This window comes from Coffea eugenioides, chromosome 5 (assembly GCF_003713205.1).
Source record: "Coffea eugenioides isolate CCC68of chromosome 5, Ceug_1.0, whole genome shotgun sequence".
NCBI lineage: Eukaryota > Viridiplantae > Streptophyta > Magnoliopsida > Gentianales > Rubiaceae > Coffea > Coffea eugenioides.
Window position 1 is genome coordinate 23,844,684 of NC_040039.1, and position 26,672 is coordinate 23,871,355.

The 26,672-nt window shown below is 36.9% G+C and overlaps 3 protein-coding genes across 4 annotated transcripts; 1 reads left to right on the forward strand and 2 right to left on the reverse strand.

Moving 5' to 3' along the window:
• Positions 1-631: 631 nt before the first annotated feature.
• LOC113772164 (serine/threonine-protein kinase Aurora-3-like) lies at positions 632-3,371 on the reverse strand. The gene is made up of 6 exons (XM_027316734.1): positions 3,097-3,371; positions 2,752-2,994; positions 1,971-2,066; positions 1,257-1,477; positions 1,102-1,174; positions 632-996 (listed from the first exon to the last, which is right to left on the reverse strand). Exons 1-6 carry the CDS (start codon positions 3,280-3,282, stop codon positions 895-897), a joined length of 921 nt encoding a protein of 306 aa, XP_027172535.1. The 5' UTR covers positions 3,283-3,371; the 3' UTR covers positions 632-894.
• A 2,654-nt stretch (positions 3,372-6,025) lies between these two features.
• On the reverse strand, positions 6,026-12,404 carry LOC113769847 (spastin-like). 2 transcript variants are annotated; one of them, XM_027314150.1, is made up of 14 exons: positions 12,049-12,404; positions 10,959-11,050; positions 10,832-10,851; positions 9,766-10,006; positions 9,594-9,689; positions 9,450-9,503; positions 9,233-9,294; positions 9,048-9,128; positions 8,284-8,407; positions 8,118-8,167; positions 7,658-7,748; positions 7,306-7,341; positions 6,962-7,059; positions 6,026-6,576 (listed from the first exon to the last, which is right to left on the reverse strand). In XM_027314150.1, the coding sequence occupies exons 1-14, from the start codon at positions 12,369-12,371 to the stop codon at positions 6,460-6,462; spliced, it is 1,485 nt and encodes a 494-aa protein (XP_027169951.1). In that variant the 5' UTR covers positions 12,372-12,404; the 3' UTR covers positions 6,026-6,459. The 2 variants fall into 2 exon arrangements, with proteins under 2 accessions (XP_027169951.1, XP_027169950.1); XM_027314149.1 differs by lacking the exon at positions 9,233-9,294 and having other exon boundaries at positions 9,388-9,503.
• Positions 12,405-22,510: 10,106 nt separating this feature from the next.
• LOC113771275 (F-box/LRR-repeat protein At3g58900-like) lies at positions 22,511-23,920 on the forward strand. The gene has a single exon (XM_027315874.1). It carries the CDS (start codon positions 22,511-22,513, stop codon positions 23,918-23,920), a length of 1,410 nt encoding a protein of 469 aa, XP_027171675.1.
• The last annotated feature ends 2,752 nt before the right edge of the window (positions 23,921-26,672 follow it).

Consider the following 26,672-nt stretch of genomic DNA (forward strand, 5'->3'; position numbering starts at 1 on the left):
ATTTGATTAATATGAGTTTATAAGGGACGTAAAAAAATTATTTTGTAAAATGTAAAGGACGTTTTGAACAATTTTTTTTTTAAAAAAAAAATCCAGAAACCGATAGGGCTTCAATTGACTTCTAGTAATAAAAACGAGAAAAAAGAAAAGATAAGGCAATATGAACTCGTCCATTAAATTTCGCCGGGTTGAGAGAGAGAGAGAGAGAGAGAGAGTAATTCAGATAGATTTCCACTTTGGCTTTTCATATTATCACACTGACCAGTCACTTGACTCTATTAATGAACCTGTTGAAAGGTCTTGGGAAACAGGTAATATTCCAGAGCAATTTCATATCCAAAGCCAATATCTTAAGCTCTGAGAAAGAGAAGGGAACCTGATGTAGATCTTCACAAAGATCACAGCTGATGTTAGATGCTTAATTGCAGATTTGAGTCATACACATTATTTTTATTTTAACTAATCCTTCTCAAAAAGCCACTGCACTTTTATTTGACAGATTCTGCAAGGTGCGAAGGAGCTGTGGAATATACACAAACTGTTTCAGATAGCTATTGTTTCATAATTTTCTTTGGCTGAACAAGCTCTCTATTGACCAAGATCCAAATGTTATACTCATAAAACTAATTAATCGGTGCTTTGACGGTGAGATTCATTTGCATGTTAGCAAGAAGTCAAGCACTAAACTTGTAGTAATTTACAACTTAATGCTATGTATAGTGCTCGAATGAAGAGAAAAAGAAATAAAGTTTTCTTCTTCTGAGATTACAAATGCAAGTCAGCACTAGTCAACTTATAGGAGAGAGACCAGCAGAATATGCGTTCTAAAGACAACTTCACTACTTTAACTAGAAGTAATCTCCAACTCAGAGATTGGAGTAGAATGGGACTAAGCTAATTTGTGCAGGCAACTGTGTTTTCAGCATTCTTAACTACCCATGGGTGCTCCAAAATCTCCTTAAGGGACAGCCTTTTTGTTGAGTCCTTTACCAGAAGCTGAACAAATGCAAGGTAACAGAATTATAACAGAAAATGATGTTTCACTCCCTCAAATCTGATCATCTTTATGAGGTACAGAAAGAGATTATACAGCAAACTTACCCGACTGATGAGATTTTTGGCTTCTGCAGACACAGTAGGAGTGGAAGGGAAGCTGAGGTCGACCTTCATTATCCTGTAGAGGTTAATTCAATTTCATTATCTGTAGATGACAAATTTGATTATAGGAATACGTGACTAACTGTGTTCTCCTTCACCTTCTGAATGTATCCCTCTGGCTCTCTGCCTCAAATGGAGGAACGCCATACAAAAGCTCATAGCACAGGACACCCAATGTCCAGTTGTCAACAGCATAGTCATGAGCTTGGTTGTCCACCATTTCTGGTGCTAAATAGTCCAAAGTTCCACACATGGTCATTCTTTTGCTTTCTGACTTTAATTGTACGGACCATCCAAAATCTGCAATCTTCAAGTGGCCCTGCAAATGTATACGCTTTTCAAATCAATAATTCATCATACGGTTGTATTGAAACATTTGACAGTTCAAAATCTTCATCCACATCTAAAGAAAATCTCAAAGCTGCTTCTCTCCTGATACTAAAATACTTAAATGCACAAAGCATTCCTCGTGGGCATATGCCACTACTTTCCATGATAATATCTCCCAGTCATTTTTCCACTCTGGGGTGATGATTTCGTGCAGTGGATAGCTGGAATATCCCTTATCCCAATCTGTAAGGTTTGAAATTAATTTTTATTACTGACCCCAGTAAAATGCCAAAGTATGAATCAAGCTCACTATATTTACAACAGGTGTACATGGATAGACGAGTTTCCGATGAAAGTGTTCAAAGTTTCAAATCTATGTCAGTTCACAATTGCCCAAATGTCAAATTTTTCCAAGGGTTCAAAGTAAAGACAAATGATGCATAAGCTGATAAGGCTGAGATTTTCGATTTCAGGGGCATTACCTCATGATCAAGAAGCAAGTTTTCTGGTTTGATGTCCCTGTGAATCACATGCTTCTCATGGCAATATGCCAATGCTCGCGTGAGACTTGCAATGTACTAATTCACATTGAACAAAAAGAAAATGATCAAACATCAAGAGTGAGAGCCCACTACAGGAATATAGTCATCAAAGATTTTGGGAAAGTAGAATTTATTTCAAAAGCGCTCAGAATACCAACCCGGGGGCCTAAAACAAGGCCACAATGAGAATCCAGCTAAACAAAATACAAAACAGAATATCAAGCAAAATAAGGAAACGCAAAAATGAACAACACAAACGACAACGTATACTGTTAAACAGAACTGGCATAAAGCAGAGCTAGAAGATTTCTGTGAACTAATGCAGAGTGAATATAGCCTCATCAAAGCCTAATCTACTACTATCTCAACTCAGCTATAACTGTAGGCTATAGTATCTTCTAAATTTCCACTTGTTTCCCCGCCATACTTCCGTTTGTAAATCTACCTCCTATCCTGTTGATTCCAGATATAGTAACCTTTGGTAACATGTCCACATCCCAGATACTGAATTTCCTATTCGGTTTTTACATCCTGATTAAACCACACATTTTACACCTTACACCAATGAAATGATGCAAATATACCAACAAAAATTAGAGGAGCAAAAAAATGTGCTAGCATTAAGTAAAGCAGTCGAAATCAAATATAGCCCAGTGATCCCACCCCAACTCTTGTAACCCGCCAAAAGGGTTATGTAAAATCCAGAAAGGTTAGAACATACATAGGCGGCTTGTGGTTCGGAGAAGTGGCCGGACTTGCGGAGCTGGCGGTAAAGCTCGCCGCCGTGGGCGTACTCCAAAATCAAGACAACGCGGAGGTCGTCGTGGAACCAGCCGTGAAGCCTAAGAATATTGGGGTGGTGAAGACTAGACTGAATCTCCATCTCTCTCCTCAATTGCCTGTGCAGCCCATGTTTCCCTATTTGCTCCTTGAATATCACCTTCAACGCCACTATATACTTGCTCTACCCCCACACCAACAATTCAAAAATAAATAAATTAAACAATTTTATATCTATAAAATTCACTTGACTTAATTCTGCAGAAATGACTTCAATTTTCTCTACCTGGACTTCGCGGGCTAGGTAGACGCGGCCGAATTTGCCACGGCCGATGGGTTTTCCGATTTCGAAATCGTTGAGGGACCAATTCCGTTTTGAGGTGGTGGGTGTGGTGGTGGAAATGGGTGGTGGTTGGGGTTTTCTAGGGGGCTTCTGAGATTGGATTTGAGTTTGAGATGATGATGACGTCATTTACCGGAGCGGTTAAGGATGATCCGATGGAAGTTGTGATGAATTCACCGCCCGCCTGCCTGAAGAAAATTTGAGCTTTCAAAAATCTAGTTGGGAGGTTCTCGCTTCTCACTTCCCAGTGTAGAATTAACGGTCTTGTTTTCAAATGCACAGGGACAAAATATACCCGTCAGGTCGGATGATACGTTTTAAGAGAGATCTGGACCCTTCAATTCGAAGTAATACTCATCACAACAGTTTATTGGTTCCCCCCTCAAAGCTCAATGAAGTAAACACGTTACTAGTACAGTACTTTTATTTTTTTCCTCGAAACATTAATAGCCAGTTTGGGAGTTTAGAATAGAAAAGAAAAGAAGAGAAAGGGTAAGTTAGAAAAGAAAAGAATTGTGTTTGGATTGCATTTTCTAGGATTTTTTGTAAAAAAATTACTGTAGCGATTTGATGTATGTGAGGAAAAAAGGTAATAGGGAAATGTGATCACGGAAAACTACGCAATTTTCCGGCAAAAAATGGCTGTCCAAACAAGGCCCAGGAAAGGATTTGAGTTTCTATCTAAGTTGTTCGGGAGTTTTAAAAAGGAAAAGAAGGTAAGTGATTTTCTTTTGTTTGGAAGTTGAAAACAGATGAAAAGAAAAGATGCTCAAATAGGTTATTTTACAAAATTGCCCTTTTTGTAAATAAATGTGAATCAAGTAAGTTGAGAGACTCATCGGGAATTAAAAATTTTTGTATCTTGATTTTGAGGGCAATATTGTCATATCAAAAAATTCACTTAAAGCACCGTCCCTTCCTTCCTTTTCCGCCCAACTTTGGGTGGAAAGTTTTTCAATACACAGAGAGAAGTGAAGTCTTTCCAAATCCTTTCTTTTCCTTTTCTTTTTGGCTCTCAAACGATGAATAGAAAAGAAAAGAAGAGAAAGGTTAAGTTATGAGAGAAAAGAAAGACTAAGAAAAGAAGAGAAGAGATTTTAATGTTGTTTGGGAGTTTATGAAAGAAAGGAGGTGATTTTGGACACATAAGTAAATAAATATTTCATTCAACAGCTTTTTAGGGGTAGAATGGGCAATTTAAAAAATGTTTTGCTGCCTTTCCGCGCTTTCCTTTGCTTTCTGCTCGATTTGGGCCGGAAATTATTTTTAAACTGTAGCTGTTTCTTCCTTCTTCCAATTCCGTCGGTTTCTTTTCCTTTCCTTTTACTTAAAACTCTCAAATATGGGAGATGCAGCCTTTCTCTTCTATTCCTTTCTTTTCTGTTCAAATCTTATCTCCCAAACTAGCTATAAGAGATTTGTATTGATTATACAACAGTTTATATTGGTGAGCAAATGTTCGATCAAAACTATATAAGGGTGTTTAGTGACATATAGAATTTATATCTAAAACATAATTACTAATTTTATGGCTAATCACGTTACTAGTAAGTACTTCTTTTTTCCTTTTTTTTTTTTGAAACATTAAGAGATTTGTATTGATTGTACAACAGTTTATATTGGTGAGCAAATGGTCAATCAAAACTATATAAAGGTGTTTAATGACACGTAGAATTTATGTCTAAAGCATAATTACTAATTGAATAAATCTTATATACATTGACAGTGCATACACTATCACCGTTGGATCCACGACACCTATGCAAAAATTTGAATTTCAAATTCAAATTTTATATAGTTATCTTTCATCCAATATTGATAGTGTATACACTGTCAGTATAGGAAATATTAATCCTTACTAATTTTATGGCTAATTATATTTCTATCTTCTCTAACTAAACAAAAAGACAGACATTTGAAACCACACTTTCAAACTTTTGATGTTTTCCACCACTCGTAGCCAACCTACTGTCCTATGCTCTTTGGGATGATACTAGTTCCAAAAATTCCTTGTTTCTGGATTTGAATGTTAATTTTCCTCCACTGCTGCTTTGCTGCCTTACACATGGCCAGTTTGGCAGCAACCGTATCATCTACACTCTTGCATCCAGAGGTCCTTTCTTTCAATGCCTAGCAATCTGTTATTGAATTGGAATTTTCCATTGTTGTAACCCCCTTCCCCATGGAGAGAGAGAGAGAAAAAGGGGGGGGGGGGGTATCTTTGCTCGCCTTGAGTTGCAATCCTTAATACTATGGTTCCTTCTGCGTCCTTTTCCTACAGGTGCCATTCCTGAGGTAATGCTGTTTCAGTTGTGCTCAATCTATTTCTTTGTCATTGCTTCCTCTTGTTCCAGCCATTCTCTTTGAGCTTTTCGGATGATTCTTAATGGCTGGTGGGAGTGCTGATCACCAAACTCCCTCCTATTTTTATTCTTCCATATTTGCCACAAGATATTTGCTGTTAGACCAATGCGATCTTTCCTGCCTGTCTGCTCCTTGCTTCAGTACTTCCTCATCTAGGGACTTACTTCGTCCGTCTCTTATTCTTGATTTTGGTAATAATTTTTTTTTATTTTTGGGATTTTTTTGGACCATTAAATTTATAGAAAATTCAATTAGTGTTCATGTTATCAACCATGTCCAAAAAATAGAATTGAAAAAACAACAGGATAAGCTATTGTGACGAACTAAAATACATGTGAAGTACAAGAAAGTCAATACATGGTAACCCTTTGAATACAGTTGGACCACCACAGCGTTCTAAGTTTGTCAACAAAGATTTGCAAAGTCTCTCTTTTGAAAATTACAAAAATACGAAAATATTAAAAGCATCTTCTGTTACTGGAGAATGGAAACCATAGAGCCAGTCAAATACAAGTCAAGTCCATAAATTTGCATCTTGAACTATACTGCTGAGGACTGTGAGCTCAAAGCCATATGAAGCACTAGAATTAAATGCCGCAGAATAGGTAAAGATGCATGTTTTCTGCAGTAACTATTGTACGTGTTATTCAGATCCATTGTGCTTAGCACATGCACAAGACAGTATTGAGAGATTCTGGACGTATATATGTACATGCATGCTTTACTTTGAGAATTTTAAGGCTTAAATTACAATTCCATATACACATAAATGACAATGAATTTGGGTTTCAGGTAAGCTATAAATAACTGCACGTCCGACTAATGAGACCACGCGACCTTTATATCTCAAAGCAGCTTTGCTACACTGCACTTTCCTTCAAGTCTTGTTGCAACTTTCTCAAGCTAATTGACTTAGAACAGCTGTGTAAGCAGGACGACAGATCAGTTAGCACCAAACTCCCGGTTCCACTGTTCAAGTTCTTCCCACTTGCTCTTTTGCAGGCTAGGTCTGATTGCAGTCATTGCCTTCTGAAAATCTCCATATCTCAAACACCTTACCTGCACATTGAAACGCACACCTTAATGGAATCTTTCCTCCCGGGTACATAATACATAGCATAAAAATCTGGCAACGGACTAAATGATGCAGATGGAGTCCAAAATAAAAAAAAAGGGCACTTTCCAGAGAAGGATGAAGAAGCATTAAGGAGAAAGAAAATTTTAAGATGCTATACAAAAAGAACAGCAACAGAGAATGAAACTTTTTTCAAGGATTAAATGGTCACATCTCCTTGACACAGAAATTGCATTAGCAGAAAAAGATGCACAAAACTAAAAGGAAGTTGGACAAGCCATGAAATTAAATACCACCTCAGGGGTTTGGAACATGAAACAGAGGCATGAAACTAAAGATCTGAAAATAATACATTTTAAACTCACTCACTTGATTTGCCTGGACATTTAGGATATTTGCACCAAGCTCTCTAATGGGCATCATTGCAGCTTCCTCGCACAAGGCTTGTAGATCGCTTCCAGAGTATCCTGTGCAAGTGAGTTTTATATAAAATACTACTTACCAAGAATAATTAATCTTTTATGTCCTCAGCATAATCTGGCTTGAGCAGACTAATTTATTTGCTCATCTGAAATTTCAGGTTCTCAATTCCCAACCCCAGATTCAGGCCTCCTCGTCAGATTTTCATCAATTTCCGTCTGTTTCAAAAACTAAGCTGGAACCCCACCCTCAAGTCCCAGGTAAAAGTTAAGACAACAAAGCAGTAATGTTACCTTCTGTCTCTTTCACGAGCCTCTCCAGCTCTCCATCTGATGCAATGAGACAAAAAGAAAGATGAGATTAAGAAGCGAGAACATGCCATATAACTAACAATTTAATATCTTCACTTTTCTACTGCATGGACTTTTTCCTCATCCAAAAAATCCAATCATGTTGACTAGAATATAAAACGCCTTTAATGAAATTGTTTGGGAGAAAATGGGTTTAGCTTTTGCTTATTGATTTACTTTTACAGATTATAATAACAAAAGGCTTCAGTGCCACTAAGCTTAATTTATACTTCTGAAAGTATACTCCTGAAACCTTAAAAAAAAGATGCCGCATTCATTCGAGAAATTTACTCACCAGGCAAAGAAAATGCTTGGCCCTTGAGTTTGTGCTTCAGAAGTTGCTTTCTAACATTTGCATCTGGCAGTGGGATGTATATTCTCTTCACCTGATTAGGGATTTCATTGTTGCAACACAGCAAAGGATAAAAATCAGTTAACATGTCTCGTGTAAAAGATAGCAAGTCAGTTTTGTTTCTTTCCATTTTTCAAAGTAATCTTCTGAAGAAGTGATCCAAGAAAGGTCTTCCATAATAAATTTCAAAATATCCCAATTGGGAAACAAAAATGCAGGTTCTGGTTTCCATTTAAAAGCATGCCACAATTACCAATTTTTTTAAAGTCAGGAATAAGAATTACTATACTTGGAGATGCACACATAATATGTTCTCTCATTCGTTATTCAATTATTTTTTGCAATTTGCAGTCTTATTTTCCCTAATGCTTAGCAGTAGAAAATTGATGCAGCAGCTACTAACCAGTCTCCTTAGGACTGCATCATCCAGCTCTTGTGGTTTGTTGGTAGCTCCTGCCAAAACATAAACACAAGTATCAATGTGTTTATTTTTATACAAATAGATGGCCATTTGCCCAAGGAATTCAACAGATCAATATATCAAACTTTACAATCAACACAAAACTTACCAATTACAATAACAAGATCATCAGAATTTGATGTAACTCCATCAAATTGTATTAGAAACTCAGATTTCAATCTTCTGCTTGCTTCATTTTCATTTGACATCCTCACAGACATAATACTATCGATCTGATAACCATGTAATACGCTAGTAAGTTTCCTGCTGTGAAAATAGAAATTTTAAAAACAACGCTTGGTCAATACTTTTGGACAAGTCTCAGTGTGCCCTTTTTTTTTGCATTATTGTGTGCGTGTATGTCAGAGAGAGAGGGGACAATCACATGAAAGCATGATGAAAAAAGGGGTGGGTAAGAACTAAATATCATTTGTTAAATGCTGATGACAAGCAAAGGACTGTATGTGGTAATTGCACTAGCCTAGGAAATTTCATAGTTCACTAGTCCTTGCTCATCCTTGTCACCCTTTATATCTGAATAACATGCAAAGTAAAACTTCTTACAATGAACTCATAACAATCACCACACAATTTAAATCAAAACAGAAATAATGAAGAGTTAAAAATAAAAAGGTGCAGTTCGGTGAATGAGCAACTTTACTGTGACTAGCATTTTCCCTCTGTAGTGTAACTACAGTTCTATTTTTACTTGTTTTCACTCTATTTTTCAGTTAATTTTCTTTCAGTTTCCTTCTTTCCCCAGCAAGTTCTTCTGGAGACAAAGGTTGCCACAGTGCAATGCAAGCAATAGCATGTGTAACATAAGAGAACAAAACACATTTACAGCTGCAACATTTTGATTTAGTAAAATACCTCATCCATAAAAATTACAGATGGCTGCTTAGAAATAGCAACAGCAAAAAGCGTGCGGACAAGTTTTTCGCCCTCTCCAACCTGCAATTGACATAGATGACCTCTGGTTTCTCTCTTTTTTTTTTTAAAAAAAAAAGACAGAAAAACCCAGTCCACAGAGCAAATCACTAGGAAAAGACACACACCCACTTTGAGGTCAGTGTAGATGCAGAAACATTAAAAAAAGTTGCCTGTGACTCTGAAGCAACTGCTTTTCTGGTCTTCTTTCGTTGCAATTGACAAAAAAAAAAAGACAGAAAAACCCAGTCCACAGAGCAAATCACTAGGAAAAGACACACACCCACTTTGAGGTCAGTGTAGATGCAGAAACATTAAAAAAAGTTGCCTGTGACTCTGAAGCAACTGCTTTAGCAAGCATGGTCTTTCCAGTACCAGGTGGACCAAAAAGAAGCAAACCTGCAAAACAAAAGTAAAATTACATTCAAATAAAAAAAAAATTGGCGCTACAAGGGATATAAACCAACATAAACTACATTTTTGTCATACCTCTAGCTGGCTTTCGTAGGCCAGTGAAGAGGTCCTTTCTTTTAGTTGGAAGAATAACCATTTCTAACAGGGCTTGTTTGGCCTTTTCAAGGCCGGCTGCAAGCAAAGTTTCAGTAAACACACAAGCTGAAAGAACATATCTACAAAAGACAATATGTTTCAAAGCTTCTACCAATGTCTTCCCACTTCACAGAAGGGCTTCTGTCTACAATCACAGAGTTGATCATTTCAACCAATTTTGCATCATAACTGCTATCAGCTTCCTGGGAAGGTTTTGCACTCGAGGCACCATTCTTCTGATTCCTCATGACAGATCCATTGCTATTCTTACTAGAAAGCTTCTGTGATGTAGGTTTTCTGGAATAAGAAGTCGCTTGAGCATCTACACCACTTTGCAACTGAGGTGCACTACTCTAGACAGAAGATTTAAAGATGTATTACGGAAACTGACCAGCAAAAATAAAAAAAATTACACTTGTCACTATTACTCAAGGTGGAACAATGCTAGAAATGGACATTCTCACTTACTACAGAATTCTGACATGATTTTTCCAGGGATCCACAGAGACAACAGTTAACAACTTAAGACTAAGTAGCCCATGCCATTAATTAATCAAATATTTTCATCCGACTCAGCAGTGACATCATGCATAAATTGACATCTTATGGGGAGGTCAGAAATAAATGGTCGGATCATGTAACCTTCTAACAGCTTAGTACGTGCATAAAAGCATGTTCACATGTACCATGCCAACACTTCTACAGCGAAGAACAAAGTTCCACTGCTTCTTGTCCGTCAAGGGATGGTTTCTTTAAAGTGAATCTCAACAAGCTTGCGGTACTCATAATAAGTGTAGTTATTAAGATATCTGCAGGGCAATATTCTTTAAAATTATAACAACCAAGTCATACTGCAGAGATTTGCTACAAGGAGGCAATGCACCAAACAGAAAATAAAGCAGACTGTAAGTTTTTGTTAGTTAATATGAAATAACACATTTATAAAAACATATCCCTGCTTCACTAAATCTTCTTTTCAGCTTCCTATCATCTTACGACTAAGAAAAATTGAGTGAAAAGCCAAAATTGCAAGCTGTGAGACACAAAAAAAAAAAACGCAATTTCATAATCATAACAAGGGCTACATGGATCTTTCTATGTGCATAAACATTACAAGTAAAACAATAAAAGAAATCTATCACACCCTAAACTTACACATGATAAGAAGCAATTCATACCTTCACTGTCGATACGCCACCTAAATCAGGAAGAAAAAGGATAGACATCAATAAAAGTACACACGAGAAGTGTCCTAAGATTGATGAAATGCATAAATATGTTCAAATTAACGATAAATTTAACCACCTGCTCTTCGGCTTAAAGTTTGTAGTCTCTCAGAAACTTGCCCCTGCCATTGTGATATCTTCTGACGATAGGATTTCACCTTCTCTTGTTCGCTGTTGGTAAATAATTGAAGTGACAACAAAGAAAGCAACTCATTACATTACTCCACTTATTTGACACAAAGCAGACAAGGAAAAGCAGTAAATAGGAAAACCAGCTCCCCAAATTCTTAGCAATTGTCTGCTTTTGCCTTCTTTTGAAAAGTAAGCAAACCAAATATTAAGCTCAAACTTAATCTCGAAAAAAGAGCACAAAAAAGGTACAAAATAAATAATAGAATCAATTAAGCTCCAAGTGACATTAGTGATAACCAAGGTAGATCAACAGTCCACCTGAGCACCAGATGTCCCAGTTTAATCTCAAACATTACCCTAGGTAGACTCTACCTAATACATGACCCAATTCAATAATCCAACTCTATCAACTGCCAATGGTAATATCCTGATTTAAAATTGACCAAAAGTTCAACTAGTTATGCGTCCTGATGTTAAGTGCTAGAGTGACCCCCCCCCACAACACAAAAAAATAAAAAACAAAAAAAGAAGAAGCAGCAGCCCCTATTCCTCCTCTCTTAGACATCAACTAGAAACCACGAATCATAGATAGCCATTTTGATGATCAACAAAAGCAAACTAACTACTCTTTGAATCCTCAAAACCAAATTTCTAAAGCTGCAAACTCTAGCGCCCTATTAGAATACCTAAAGGCCGTATTCATATATCTTATTTTAGTTTCTCTAATTCAAATTGCTGTAAGTTGCTATGAACACGCACATATTTAATTATAGGAGCACTGAAACTAGTCAAAAACCAGTCTAATAACTAAAGCACACACCACGCTCAGCTGCACAGAGACATATCACGAATTGTCTAACACACTACACGACCATTACACACATAAAAGCTGTAGGTTGAACAAAAGTACAAGCATATCTAATAACAAGGTTAACAGCGTTGAAATTTTGAAAAACCTAGACATGATACCGAAACAATTCAATACAGATTACGGATTACAAAGCTAACCCATTAAAATTGGGGCAAAATTAGGATACCTAGAAGTGACATAAGAAGGAACAGAAATAGAAATTGCTTCAGCGAGAATTCTCTGAGCGGTTTGATAACTGGAGATCGCATCTTCAACCAATCCCCACTCTTCAGCCCGAACGGCCTTGGCAATCTCCTCTTTAGCCAAGTCAAAGTAGCCTTTGAGCTTATACGCTGCCCGCTCGTTCCCAGTGGCAACGCCGCCGGAGACTCCGTCCATCCCTGAAGGGCGTCGATCGCTGGATAGATATGACGACGAGGATGATGACGAAGAATAATCGGAACTGAATATCGAGCCTAAGGTTTCGATTAAGCCCTTGAAAACACTCATCCCAGTAATACTAATAATAATAATAATATTTAAAGCTCGTTCCCAATTAAATTTGACAAGCGAAGTAAATAAGTCAGCATTAAATACCATCGTATGAAACAAAAAAAAAAAAAGAAGCAGAGAATCCAAGGCTAGAAAGCTACCGTAGTGGGGAAAGAAAAGGGCTGCCATTGTGGACTTTTTTCCAGTTTATTAACTAAAGGCCCCTATAAGAAGTAGTGGCCCGGCCTGACAGGGAAAATGGCAAATTTGGATCGAGGAGTCAAATAGGCCAATATTCATGTGCTGGCCTACCAATGGGCTTTGAGCCAGCCCAAAGTAAACCAGAGTGCTGCCTGTCTGACTACATGCCGAAAATTCCTAGTCAAACCATAAGAGCGATTTCTGTATTTTACGCTCTTTCAAATTATTAGAATTTTCAAAAACTAGAAAAATATGTTTAAAATTATATTTACAAACTCATTTGAGATGCTTTCAAAGGCCAAAAGAATCTCTTCTTATACTAAAAAGTATTTTTGAATTTCTAAATTTTATATTTCTTGTATTGATTGATGATATGAAACTATTAAAATGTCTTCAATCTTGTTAACATCCTATAATTTTTAACCATAAAACCATATCAACCAAGTTTTAGAAGTTTAAGGGATTAACAATATTTGTTATGAAAATAAGAAAAGGTAAATTGAAAAGGACAATAGTGGAATGAAAATTCATTCTCTATTCAAAAATGAGTTTTTTAATAATACGTTTTGCAATGGGTTTACAATGTGGGCTAAGTTTAGAAATCTACTCTAAACTTTATCTTAATATCACCTAGCATTTTGAAATTTCAGAAATCTCATATAGTTCCCCTTAAATGACAATGATGTGGAAGCATGTTTAAGGAATTGTTATACGAACGATTTCCGATAATAACTAAGGAAAAGATGATATGATCTTAACCCAGAGCGTCACAAGAACCAAAAGGAACTTGAGAGAAATTGGTAAATATCAAAAAGAATTGATAATAAATGATGAATGTCCAAATAACAAGGCCCTACTATGCCTATATTTATAATACAAGAGTCCTAAAGCAAACCGGAAAAGGAATAATGCAAATCCTAAATCCTAGTTGAATTGGGAAACAAAATAATATTAGAAAAGGAAACAAACAATTATAAATATTGCCAAAAGTCAACCATCTATGGGTTTTTTGGCACGCTGTTTCTTGTCTCAAAAGGATTGCTCAATTTGTTCCACATCAATTCCTCCCACTTGAGAAGAATTCGACCTCGAGTGATCTTGCAAATCAAGATACATAGGAACATTGGAAGATGGGTGAAACAAAGACAAATTCGCCACATTGAAAGTTTTGGAAATACCCCAAAAACTAGGCAAATCCACTACATAGGCATTTGGATTTATCTTTTGCAAAATCTTGTAAGGCCCATACTTCTTAGGTTGCAATTTATGGTACTTGCCAATCAAAAACCTCTCTTTATGCAAGAAAACTATTGCCTCATCACCAACCTCAAATTCCAAAGCATGGCGATGCTTGTCCGCTGCTGCCTTAAACTTTGCATTAGTTTTTTCCAATTTCACCTTTACCTTTTCTTGAATAGCCTTTGTGTTTTTTGCCCTTTTTTTTCACTATTGCACTATAACTTGGAACATTTGGTAATTTTACCAAGTTCACTGCATGAGAGATTAGACGTACACAATGAAGAAAGGTGATTTACTAGTAGAACTATGAACTAAGCTATTGAAGGCAAACTCCGCTTGAAGTAGTGCATCATCCCAACCTTTTGGATGTTCATCACAAATACATCACACCACAAATACATCACACCAAATTTCCTAAGGCACAATTGACAACATCCGTTTGGCCATCCGTTTGAGAATGAGCGGTACTACTAAAATTCAAGGAAGTGTCAAACATCATCCACAAAGTCAACCAAAAATGGCTCAAGAACTTGGTATCACGATCAAAAGTAATAGACTTGGACACCCTATGTAAATGCACCACTTCACAAAAGAACAGTCAGGCAACATGAGAAGCATCTGAAGTCTTTTGACATGGAGTGAAGTGCACCATTTTCGAAATCGATCCACTACTACAAAAACTGAGTTCACCCCTCATTGCGTATATGACAATCCAAGGACAAAATCCATGGATAAATCTTCCCAAATACCCTTAGGTACTGGCAAAGATGTATACAATCCAGTATTTTGAGATTGATCTTTCGCAACCTGACAAGTATAGCACTTACGTACAAATCCATGCATATCTCGCATCAGTTAGGGCCAATAATAATGGGACTCAAGACTTGAGGTAGTCTTGCTCACTCCCAAATGACCACTTACACGTCCCCTATGCAAGTAACGAATCAACATTTCACGTAAAGAAATACGAGGGATGCAGAGACGATTATCTTTAAAAAGAAAACCATCATAAATATGGAAGTCATTTTGCACTGCTTTTGACTTACACGTGGTCCAAGTCTCCTTAAAATCATCATCTTCCGCATAAAGATCCTTAAGCACTTCAGACCCTATGACTTCTTGACTCATAGTCACTAGCAGAGTCGCTCACCTACTTAAAACATTAACTACCTTATTTTGCTGTCCAACCTTATGCTTCAAGATGAAAGGGATTTGTTGTAGGTGCACGATCCAACGAACGTGCATCTTACTAATTTGCTTTTGATTATTGATATACTTTAAAGATTAATGATCCGTGTAAAGTACGAATTGATTTGGGATCAAATAATGCTCCCAATGCCTCAACGTATGCATAACAGTATAAAAATCTTGCTCGTACGTAGACCACTTTTGACGAGCATCACTTAGCTTCTCGCTAGAAAAAGCCACGAACCTACCTTCTTGTGGTAATACCACTTCAATGTTGACACCGCAAGCATCACACTTCACAACAAATAACTTGTCAAAGTTTGGAAGTGCTAAGCACGGCGTAGAAGTCAAATTTTCTTTGATCTTCTTGAAACTCTTCTTTTGCTCCGGACCCCACAGGTACTTCTCCTTCTTTATGCAATCGGTCAATGGGGCTACTATAGAGCTGAAATTTCAGATAAAACATTGATAAAAAGTAGTTAGGCCATGAAAACTCTTGACATCTAAGACATTACGGGGTCTAGGCCATTCTCGGAGAGCTTGCACCTTTCCTTCGTTTACCCAAATGCTATCTTTGCTAACAATAAAGTCTAAGAAAATTAGACTTGTAGACATGAAGTCGCACTTCTTCAAATTGATGTATAATTTATTTTCCTGCAAAACTCGAAGCACTTGATGCAGATGCTCAAGGTGCTCCTCTTTATTAGTACTATAAATCAATATATCATCAAAATAAACAATAACCAATTTACCAATAAATGATTTTAAGATCTCATTCATCAAGCGCATGAAGGTGCTTGGTGCATTAGATAGTCCAAAAGACATAACCAATTACTCATATAATCCTTCCTTGGTCTTGAACGCTGTCTTCCACTCATCTCCAGGTCGGATACAAATTTGATGATATCCACTCCTTAAATCAATTTTTGAGTAGACACATGCTCCTAACAAACAATCGATCATGTCTTCCAATTTAGAGATTGAAAAACTATAACAAACTGTTATTTTATTGATAGCCCGACTATCAATGCACATTCGCCACGAACCATCCTTCTAGGGCGTCAAGATAGCGGACACATCACATGGATTCGTACTCACCCAAATGGACTCTTTTGCTAGCAATTTATCTACAATTTCTTGTAAATATTTACTTTCCATGGGATTCATTCGGTAATGTGGTAAATTCGGCAAACTTGCTCCAGGAATTAGATCAATAGTATGCTGCTGAATCTCTCTCATGAGAGGTAAATCAGGCCGAAGCTCTTCAGGCATGATATCTTGAAACTCATCTAATACTACATGAATTGCCAAAAGAATTTCTGATTTGGATTCAACTATACAAAATTTCTTCACCACCAAGGCATATGCCTGTGACGACTTCTTAACATTTGTAAGTAATTTTGAACCCGTGACAGTAAAAACTCATCTACTACTGTTACATTTATCTATAGATTTAGGATTCTCACTTTGAGGAATTAAAATGACTATTTTGCGATTCTTCATAAATCTATAGACATTATCTTTGTACATAAATACAGTATCAATATCATACTATCAAGGACACCCTACAATATGTGACAGACATTCATATCAACTATATTACACATAACTTCATCAGAATACTTGTCAATAGTAAAAATGACTCTACAATGTTCGGTCGCTTTAATTGGTTCTACATTTTTAATCCAACCAATTGTATAAGGTTCATGATGTTTTTCACTGGCAACTTTAATTGTTCAACCAATTTTTAAGAGATGATATTTTTCATACTACTACTATCAATAATTAAATCGAGAATGTGATTAGAAATTCGACACCTAGTTCAAAAGAGTTTATGACTTTAGGATTCCTCTCGTTTTGGCGACAAGAGCAGTCGACATATCACCAATATAGGGGAGTCATACTCTTTCTCCACTGTAATATCATTACCAGATTCTGCTCCATATACGTAGTCCTTCACGTCTTCATTATTGACAACATGCTCCACTAGATTTACTTGCCTATGGTTAGGACAATTATTGGAGGTATATCCCGACTTCTCACATCTATTACACTTATCTCCCGTATATTTTGCATACGGATTAAGGGTCTTTGTGTTGGTAGGTTGGGGTTGTTTCATAAGTTGCTTCTTCAGTAACTCATGCTCATCTCTTATTGGTTTCTTTTCATTTCGATATCTAGGCTTGCTAGTATCTTGGTCTTCCCTTAGATTTTTCCTGGTGCTAGTTCGATTTGAATCAAAATTTCTACACAATCCTTCACCACGAATGCTTTCTTTTCAAGCCAAACTCATCTCAACCTTGAGAGCCAATTTATATGCATTGAAAAGTGTAGAGATTGGTTGAATACACATCTCATCCCGCACACTATAATTGAGTTGATCTAAAAATCTTGAAACCAATTGGATCTCGATCTCCATTACATTAGTCCGAGCCAATAAATGTAAGAACTCAACATGAACATTTTGTTTACCATGAAGACAGTGTTGAAATTGCAAGAACAAAAATTGCTCATAATCTAGTAGTAAGAAACGGACAGTCAAGAGACATTTCATTTTTAGTCAGGGTCTCACGAGCTACTTTCCTTGCCTACATCTTTGGTGTTGTAGTTGCTCCCACCATGCTGACGCTCCACCCTTAACTTGTAAGCTACCAACTTAACCTTGCGGTCTTTCGGGATATTCATTTAATCAAAAAATCTATCAATCTCTACAAGCCAGTCCAGGAAGTTTTTTATACCCAAAATTTCATTAATAGACGAAACATCAACCTTTAATTTGAATTCATCCTGTTCTTGCTGTCGACTCTGAGGACCCCTTTGATTAGGGTTATCCCTACCAAAAGCAAGAACTACTTCATCGTCAGATAAATATTTCTCCTCAAGATCCCAAGTTCTACGAGGATTTGAATTAGTTTGATCTTGTTGTAGGGGTTGTTAGCCAACATTGACAAAAGCCAAGTTAAAAGCAACTCTCCCATCTTGTTCATCTTATCGGGTTTGCCCTTCAAGATGTATACGGTCCATATTTTGAATAATCAGATCAATAGATGCCTACAAACGGTCACAACGAGTCAACAAGTCGTTCTGACCTTGTTCCAAGCTGCCTAAATGCTCATTGACTTGATCCACAGTTTTTCTCATAGCATGGACCTCGATCTTTGTGGCAAATGATTCGTCTCTGGATTTTTTCCAGCCATTGGACTTATTTCGGAACAAGAGAAACCTGTTTTGATACCAACTGATGGGGAAGCGTGTTTAAGAAATTGTTATACGAACGATTCCCGATAACAACTAAGGAAAAGATGCTATGATCTTAACCCGAAAAGTCACGAGAGCCAAAAGGAACTTGAGACAAATTGGTAAATATCAAGAAAAATTGATAATAATTGATGAATGTTTGAATAATAAGGCCCTACTCTACCTATATTTATAATACAAGAGTCCTAAAACAAATCGAAAACGAAATAACATGAAAATCCTAAATTCTAGGTGAATTAGGAAACAAAATAATATTAGAAAAAGAAATGAACAATTATAGATATTGCCAAAAGTCAACCATCTATGGGTTTCTTGGCACGCTATTCCTTGTCCTAAAAGGATTGCTTAATTTGTTCCACATCAGACAATTTATATAAGTCACCCCTTATGTGTAAAAGTAACATTAAAAAATTAATTGGAGGAAAGACATTATATTATCTTTTCGCTTTTTTCTTTGTATAATTTGATTTATAAATTTAAAATATGAAAGAAAGACAAATAAGGTGGAATATTAAACTTACTATACAAAAGACGCAACTACAATAAGTACTCCTTTCTTCCCAATATCTTCGATGCACTTCGAAAAATGTGTTTTTTTTTTCAACATTCACTTGATTTTGTTTGGTTTTCTTATGTGGGGCGTTAGATGCTTCGGTAATCTGTAGATAACCATATAACGTGTACATGGTTTTGACGCTCTAGAATCATCATTGCTCTGTGTACAGGATGCTCTTCTATTTTTACAATTTTGGCAAAGGTGACATGTATTATTCGGGACCCCCAATAATTATTAAAACCTCTTCACCCTGTGGGAATAAAAGGCAATGCTTGGAAATATACTAAATTTATTTATCAATTTTTAGTAACATGACATAATTTTGGGCCATATAAAAAAAGTAAAACATGACTTTTTCAATAAGACAAAAAGAGTAATAAATATAGTATCTGTTTGGATTGTAAGTTATTTGGGATTATTTGGGATATTTTTACTGTAGCACCTTTTGTGATGTGATGTATGTGAGATAAAAAGATATTGGGAAGATAAAAAGGTGTATTGGAAATTGTAAAGATGATGTAAGCAAATAAAATTGGGGAAATATGAAGCAATCCAAACAAACCCAATTTATGTGCAAGGCTACTTTCTAAAATTACTTTAATATTATAAAAAGGCAAAAACTTCAAAAAATTGGTCGCAACAAGGAGGAAGTTAAGAGCAAAGATTTTACAGCAAGGAGACATAAAATTTTTTTTCGCAAAGAGGTAAATTAGAATGAAATTTTTGAGGTTCAGTTGTAACAAAAACAAACATTAAAAGTAAAGGCTCTGTTTGGATTAATTATTTTTGGGAGTATTTTTCAAAAAGTTTACTGTAGTTGTGTAAATGAAAAACTTTTATTATAAATATTTTTTAGATTATTCATAGAAGTATTTTTAAAATATATTTTGAGATATTTTTATAATTTACAAATTTTTGAGATATTTTTAAAAAAATTTTACACCACTCACCACCATCCCCTCCCTCCTCCTCCTTTCTATTTTCTCCTCCGTCTTCCTCTTTTCTCTCCCTTCTCCCTCTTCCCCTACTTTCTCCCAACCCCAAACCCCTCTCCCACTCTTGGGTGGTACCTATGACTCTAACTGCGATCTTCTTGGTTGCTACTGGAAAGGTCGCAACTGGAAGCCATGAGTTACGGCTTTGGGCTCGACCTTCTGGTCACAATCAGATTTGATTGCGACTAGGAAGGTTGCGGTTAGTGAAGGGGAGGGAGAATTGGGAGGCGGGGAAAGGGAAGGGAGAAGGGAGAAAGGAGGAGAGAGAGAGAGAGAGTCGTGGGTGTGGGGGTGGTGGGTGTGGGGGTGGTGGCTGTGGTGATGGAGAGTGATGGGTGATGGTGGTGGTGTTTTTTTTTGTATATTTGGAGTTATTTTTGATATATTGTATGGATTCGATGTTTTTGGAGTTGTTTTTGTGTGTGTATTATTGTAATATTGTATATGAAAAACTTGTTTTTCAAAAATTGAGAAATCAAAACAAAGCCAAAGATTTTTACAACGAAGAGGGATAATATTTTGGATGGCATTCTTGTTATTTGTTTTTAGATATTTTAGTTTGTAGGTTTTTTTTAATCTTTCCCGAACCTTTTCCTACTTAATAAAGTAGAAAAATATTGGGAACTAAAAAAAGATAGAAAAATATTGGGCATAACTTCATCATTTCAATGCCTCTGATGGGACACCTAGTCACATCATATTAATAGGGAAGATAAGTGAAATTTTTAAAACTTTTCGGGAGTTAGGTGATATTAGAATAAACTTTGGGGGATGTTTCTGAAATTAACCCTTACAATGTTACGAAAAGTTTAAGGGTAGGCAAAAATAGGGGAGGCAAGTTTTTTTTTTTTTTTTTTTTTTCAAAATCTAAGGGTAGCAAGTGAAACTATCAAAATTCCTGGGAGCGGTTTCTACAATTATCTCTAAAAGGGAAAGACCCTCATATGACTACTAGTTTTTTTTTTTTTCAGAGTTTTGGGTGGGACGTCCAAGTCATTCATCCGCAACAATTCTCACGGCCACAAAACAAAGGTTTATTATCATTTTATCTATTTAAACTATATCACTACTATCAATTTGCGCTCTAACGTTATTTTTTTTGTCATTTTACATCATAAGTAATTCAACTCAACATGTTAAGAAATTTTGGATAAAAATATCCTTTAATTCCATAGCATTAAATACATTGTTATTATCACTTTATCCCTTTAAATTATAGTGGTACAATCATTTTAATTTCTAACATTATTTTCTAGGTATTTTACCTCATCGTTAATCTAACTAGTATGGTCAAAATTTTTTAAATATATTTCCCTTTTTAATATATAATTAAAAATAAAAATATTGGCATGGTTATTCTTCCTTTTTTTTTCATTTTAAGAGATTCAAAAACATAAAAAATAAAAGGTTTTCTCAAATTTCTTTTTTTCACACTTATTAATATTAGGAAAAGAAAAAGAGATAGAAAAAAAAGGAGATAAAAAATTAGATTTTTCAAAGAAAGAAGATAAAGAAGAGTATAACATTATTGTATTACTTTAATATTGTCAGGATTAGAATTGAAATTTGTTGGTAAACAGAAAAGGGAAATAATTTTAAAATAATAAAAGTATTTAATTCTTTGTTATTTGTATTTTTTTTTAAAATTGAGTTCTCTCTCTCTCTCTCTCTCTCTCTTCCCCTCCCCATCTTTCTTTTTTTATCAATATTAATAAAATGGTCAAGAAGAAAGAAATTCATACTTTGACTTTTTCTTGATACCATAACGGATAAGAGTCACTCTAAATTTTTATTATAAAAAAAGGAGGGTACTTTCTTTTAAAGTTTTTTAACTTGCTAAATTGATTTAATAATGGGATAAATTATATAAAAAATAATTTTAGGGAGTAAATTGATAATAATGTTATAGTTTATGGGGGTAAAGCGATAATATGTTAGAGGGGCTAAATATATCTTTTTACTTTAATTAACAAACTATATTAAGTTTGACTGCTAATTTTGGAAATAAAGCGACTAAAAGATAATATTGAAGGGAAAATTGATAGTGATACTGAATGTTAAAAGAGTAATGTAACAATAATCCCAAAACAAAAATCCTTTTAAACGTTGAGGATGGGAAGAGCCCTCGAATCCAAATCAGAGTCAGCCAGGGACACGACAGGAAATCTCGATTTGTTCTGTTTCAACCATGTCCTATCCTGGTAAGTATCGGACTTTACCTCTTCTTCGAATCCAAATCAGAGTCAGCCTGGGACACGATAGGAAATCTCGATTTGTTCTGTTTCAACGTAAGTATCGGACTTTACCTCCTCTTCGAATCCAAATCAGAGTCAGCCTGGGACACGACAGGAAATATCGATTTATTCTGTTTCAACCATGTGCACGCCCTATCCTGGTAAGTATCCGACTTTACCTCCTCCTTTACTAAGTATATATTATATGTGTTAAATTTAATACAGATCTTTCATCGGCGAAGAGTAAGAATGATGTTAGTGTTGTTGTAGCTTTCGTTCCTAGGGATTTTTTATGATTCTTGTTATTGATCTTCTTCGGGAATAATTCATCGCTTTTGCCCTTTGACATCTGATAGCATCACTTGAGGGACTTTATTTCTTATATCTAGATCTAGCTGAATAAGTTAAAAGCATCAAATTTGGAGGGAAGGAGGGTCTCTGTAGCAAGGTCAAAAAAGAGGCGAGGCCTAATAAAAGACGGATTGGATGGGTTGCATAACTCAAATACCGGTTGACATTCTGATAGACATCGTATCCCGTCTGTCCCTGAAGGAAGCAGCAAAAACGAGGGCTGTTTCGCGTCGGTGGAAGAACCTGTTCAAGTTTTATTCCGGTTGTTTGGACTTCGATGCTCTGGACACCATAGCGCTTATTTATATGGATAAAAAAAGAGATCGTGTTGAATTGCCCAAATATATAGATTGGGTAAACCAAGTGTTGGCTTCCCATCAAGCTCAAACGGTTGAAGAATTTAGGGTGTCTTTTGACTTGGACAATACCTACGCTGGAATTCTTGATTCATGGACTTGCTTTGCAGCAGCCAAGAGAGTTCATAGGCTTGAGTTGGACTTATCACCCTTTCACAGTCGTAAAACGAGTTTAGATGAGATATACTGTTTCCCTACGGACTTGGAATGGAAGGCACTGACTTCCCTTGAGCTGAATTCCGTCAATGTTGTTGAAGAACAGCTCCTGTATCTTTTGTCTGATTGTCCAGTCCTGGAGAAGTTGTCCGTTAGTCGTGCACCATCCTTGTATAATTTGAGGCTTCGATCGCGTAACAATAAATTGAAGCACTTGGGATTAATATCTTGTCTTGGTTTGGAAGCTATCGAGGTTGTTTCAGCCTTGAACCTTTTTTCTTTTGAGTATCAAGGATGCAGGATAAACATGCTCTTCAAAGACGTTCCTCAACTCTCTTCAGTTTCTCTCAAATGGGCACCTAACGTCAGCTGTGATCTTTGTGAAGATCTACTGATTACCAAATTCAGCCAGGTTCCCTTCTCCATCTCACAGCTTAAGACATTGGCTTTGGATCTGAAATTACTGGTTGCTATGGAATTTTACCTGTTTCCCAAGACCTTTTCGCAGTTTAGGAATCTTCAACAACTGGAATTGCAATTTTTTGCACTATACGAGCAGAGCATCCTTTTTCTCTGTTCATTTATTCACGCATCTCCGAGTTTGCATAAACTGGTGCTCAAGTACACTGTCTGCTGGGAGTCAACGGAGCTGTCAATGAATCGAGAGTTTTGGGACGATATGCTCAAATTTGGGGATACAACACGGCAATGGGTTGAAGGACAGAAGTACAACTGCTTGAAGGAGGTGGAATTTTTGGGTTGGATTGGGTTGAAGAGTGATGTTGAGTTTGTCATGCACTTGATAGAGGCTGCAGGTCCTTCCCTGGAGAGCTTAACTCTGGACACTCGAGATCCGAGTAGGGTTGGGAGATGGAAGGAATTACCGCTGCCTCGCCTTCAACAAATGGCCAAGAAGGTGAAGTATAATCTGCCTGGGCATCCATGTGAAATTGCCACCAAGGAGGCCGCTCGGAATGGTGCCAGAATCGTGGAAACTAAATTATCTCCCCGGACAAAATTGGTGCTCTTGTAAATTCTGATGCGCGCTATAAGTGGTATTATATGAAAATTTTTTGGGAGGTTGCTAGTTATTCGTGTAATTAAATTAGATGGAGCTAGCTGTGCTACACACAGCCCGTGCGCACTTCAAATATATTGATTGATTCTGCAGTTTCTTGGAAATAATTTTCAATGTTAATAATAGTAATTATTTTTATTATGTCATCGTCAGTGTTCAAATGCAAAGCCATGATCTCAAATGAGAAAATGCAAACAATATGTTAGACGTGATGTATTGATCATTCCAGGTTCATTAATGGAGCCTAGTGATTGGTCAGCGTGACAATATGATGAGCCAAATTGGACATCTAAGTAGTTTCTCTGTCTCCGTTAAAGGGTACTTAGTTTCTGCTTCTCCAATTTACATGTAGTTCACAATTTCTTATCCAGCCTTTGATCTTTAAGCAGAGGATTCAGCCCAATACCTTGCCCCCCTCAAATCACTCATATTTTTTTATCTTCTGCGATAGAATTACACTTTCAAGATTCAAGTTATTTTACATATACGTCATTTTCGTAGATGCTATGTGGCTGGGGTTTTCCAGCATAGCTGTTGCTCTGTCAAAATCTTGAGAGAAACCTTTAAGAGAATCTCATTGATGCACGTTACTGTCCTTCTGTAGTAACCTAATGCTATTTACTTTTTTTTTTCAACAAACGATATTAGCTTTTATAAATATTAACACTTGATATTACAAGAATTACTTACAAAAGGGGCAACAGCTTTTTCATCTAATCTATTGGCTTCTATCAGCCAACATGGAAAGTCACCTTCCCAATCTATGTCATTAATAAGCTTTGATGCAAAAAGTGCTAGCCTATGACTTGCTATATTCAATGTTTTGGGCACCCAAGATATTGTGCAGTAGTCAAAAACCTGTATTAGATCCGCAATGTCTTCCAAGATGTTTGCTAGAGTCCCATCTTGTACATTGTTGCATCTAATGTGATCTGTGGCCGTCTTGCAATCTGATAGGATGGCTATCTTCCTCCAGCCTGCTTCACGTGCCATTTGGAGAGCTAATCTAATGGTTAATGTTTCTTCCATTAGAGCTTCACCTTTCTTCCATTCTACTACTCCTTTAGCTCCTATTATCTTTCCTGTCCAATGCCGTGCCACGATTCCTTTTCCTGTTCTTATCATCCTTGCGTTGAGTGCTGCATCTGTACTGATTCGGATGACTCCTTCAGCTCGTGGTACCATCACCTGTTCCATCTGACTCCTTCTTTTTGATCACCCCTTCCTGCTGCAGCACGCCCTCGTACTCGAGCCATTCTTGTTGTGCTTTCTGGACTATATCATTTGCTTCACTCCTTTGCTGTTCAAAAACCACCTTGTTCCGTGCTTTCCAGATCTGCCATAGAATATTTGTTGTCAAAACTATATGTTCCATCCCTAGCTCCTTTGAACCTAGCTCCTTTGAACCTGTCTGAGCAACCGCCTCCCACCATCTCCACAAATTGCTCTGTAAGTCTCTCAGCTCCTCCCATCTAATCGGTGCTAATTTCTACACTAGTTGTGCTATTGGGCAGTTGAAAAACATGTGTTCAGCTGTTTCTTCACCTTCCCCACAAACTGTACAGACCTTATCCCCTTTTCCAGTTCTTTTGTAGATAGCATCATTCACAGCTATACCATTCTGCAACGGAGGAAAGAAAAAACAGGGGAGCTGGGGAAGTAATCTGAAAAAAAAAGATGACTTAAAAAAAGAAAAGCAGGGAAGATTGAGAGAGGACTTCGGAGAGAAAACAGAGCAAGGGAAAAAACCAAGAAAAGAAAAGGTTTTGCTGCTGGGGTTGGAAAAAAAGAGGCTACGAGAGCTGGTGGTGGAGCTTTGGAGGGAAGAGGAGAAAACCAAGTGTGGGTTTGGAAAGAAAAACTAGAGAGAAGGAACGGTGGCTGGGGGAAATACAGAGAAAGGAAAAAGCAAAAGAGGGAGCTAGGGGAAGAGGTTCGGGAAACTGGAGAGCTTTCGGGCAGAGTGAGGAAGAGAAGAGGGCAACGGAAAAATTGGGAGAGAGCTTCAGCGGACAGAACAGAAAAAGGAAGGAAATCTGGAATTTTGGGGGGGGGTGCGAAATTTGGGGACTAAACGAGAGAGACTGAGGAACAAGGGAGAAAAATCTGAAAACTAAGTCTTCGGCTAAGGAAAAAGGGAAGAAAAACCAGAGAGCAAGGAGAAAAAAAAACAGAGGAAAACGGGCGGAGGACAAAAGGGTAGAGAAAAATGGGCAAGAAAGATCCTACGGGGAAAAAACTAAGGCTTTGGGGCTGAGAAGAAATGGAGCGAAGAAGCCGCTGGAATTGCCGCACTTGCCAGGAGCCGCCACCACCTCATCGGAATCCGCCATCATCGCCGTCAATCATCACCTCCAGAGCTTTGTAAGCTATCTTCTCCCTTCAAATTTCAATTTTTTTTAAGCATAGACGCTTGAAGCTCTCTGTTGTGTTTTTTATCGCAATTTCTTGGTGGATTTGCCTACGTTTTCTGAAAGATTACTGCTTGATTTGTTGATTGGGTTGAAATTTCTGGTTTTGCTGTCAATTTTGGGGCCAACTGAGACCTCATTTGAGTAGGGAATCGTTGAAATTTTCATACCCGTTCAGTGTTTGGTAAAATGCCCGTACGAAAATCTTGAACCAAAAGAGGAGATTTGTGCTTTTTCTGTTCAAGAGGTACTCTGGCCAGTCCAAAGCTGGCCAGAATCCGTGCGTTTGCTAGTCG

What these genes read in the sequence shown, in the direction of transcription:
- LOC113772164 (XM_027316734.1), bottom strand. Translation starts at nt 3,282, where the DNA reads ATGACGTCATCATCATCTCAAACTCAAATCCAATCTCAGAAGCCCCCT. An exon ending in CCGAACCACAAGCCGCCTAT is followed by an intron (nt 2,067 to 2,751) that starts GTATGTTCTAAC and finishes AATGTGAATTAG; the next exon opens with TACATTGCAAGTCTCACGCG. An exon ending in CAGAGGGATACATTCAGAAG is followed by an intron (nt 1,175 to 1,256) that starts GTGAAGGAGAAC and finishes TAACCTCTACAG; the next exon opens with GATAATGAAGGTCGACCTCA.
- LOC113769847 (XM_027314150.1), bottom strand. Translation starts at nt 12,371, where the DNA reads ATGAGTGTTTTCAAGGGCTTAATCGAAACCTTAGGCTCGATATTCAGT. An exon ending in CCTACGAAAGCCAGCTAGAG is followed by an intron (nt 9,504 to 9,593) that starts GTATGACAAAAA and finishes TTTGTTTTGCAG; the next exon opens with GTTTGCTTCTTTTTGGTCCA. An exon ending in GACCATGCTTGCTAAAGCAG is followed by an intron (nt 9,295 to 9,449) that starts TTGCTTCAGAGT and finishes CCAGAAAAGCAG; the next exon opens with TTGCTTCAGAGTCACAGGCA.
- LOC113771275 (XM_027315874.1), top strand. Translation starts at nt 22,511, where the DNA reads ATGGGTTGCATAACTCAAATACCGGTTGACATTCTGATAGACATCGTA.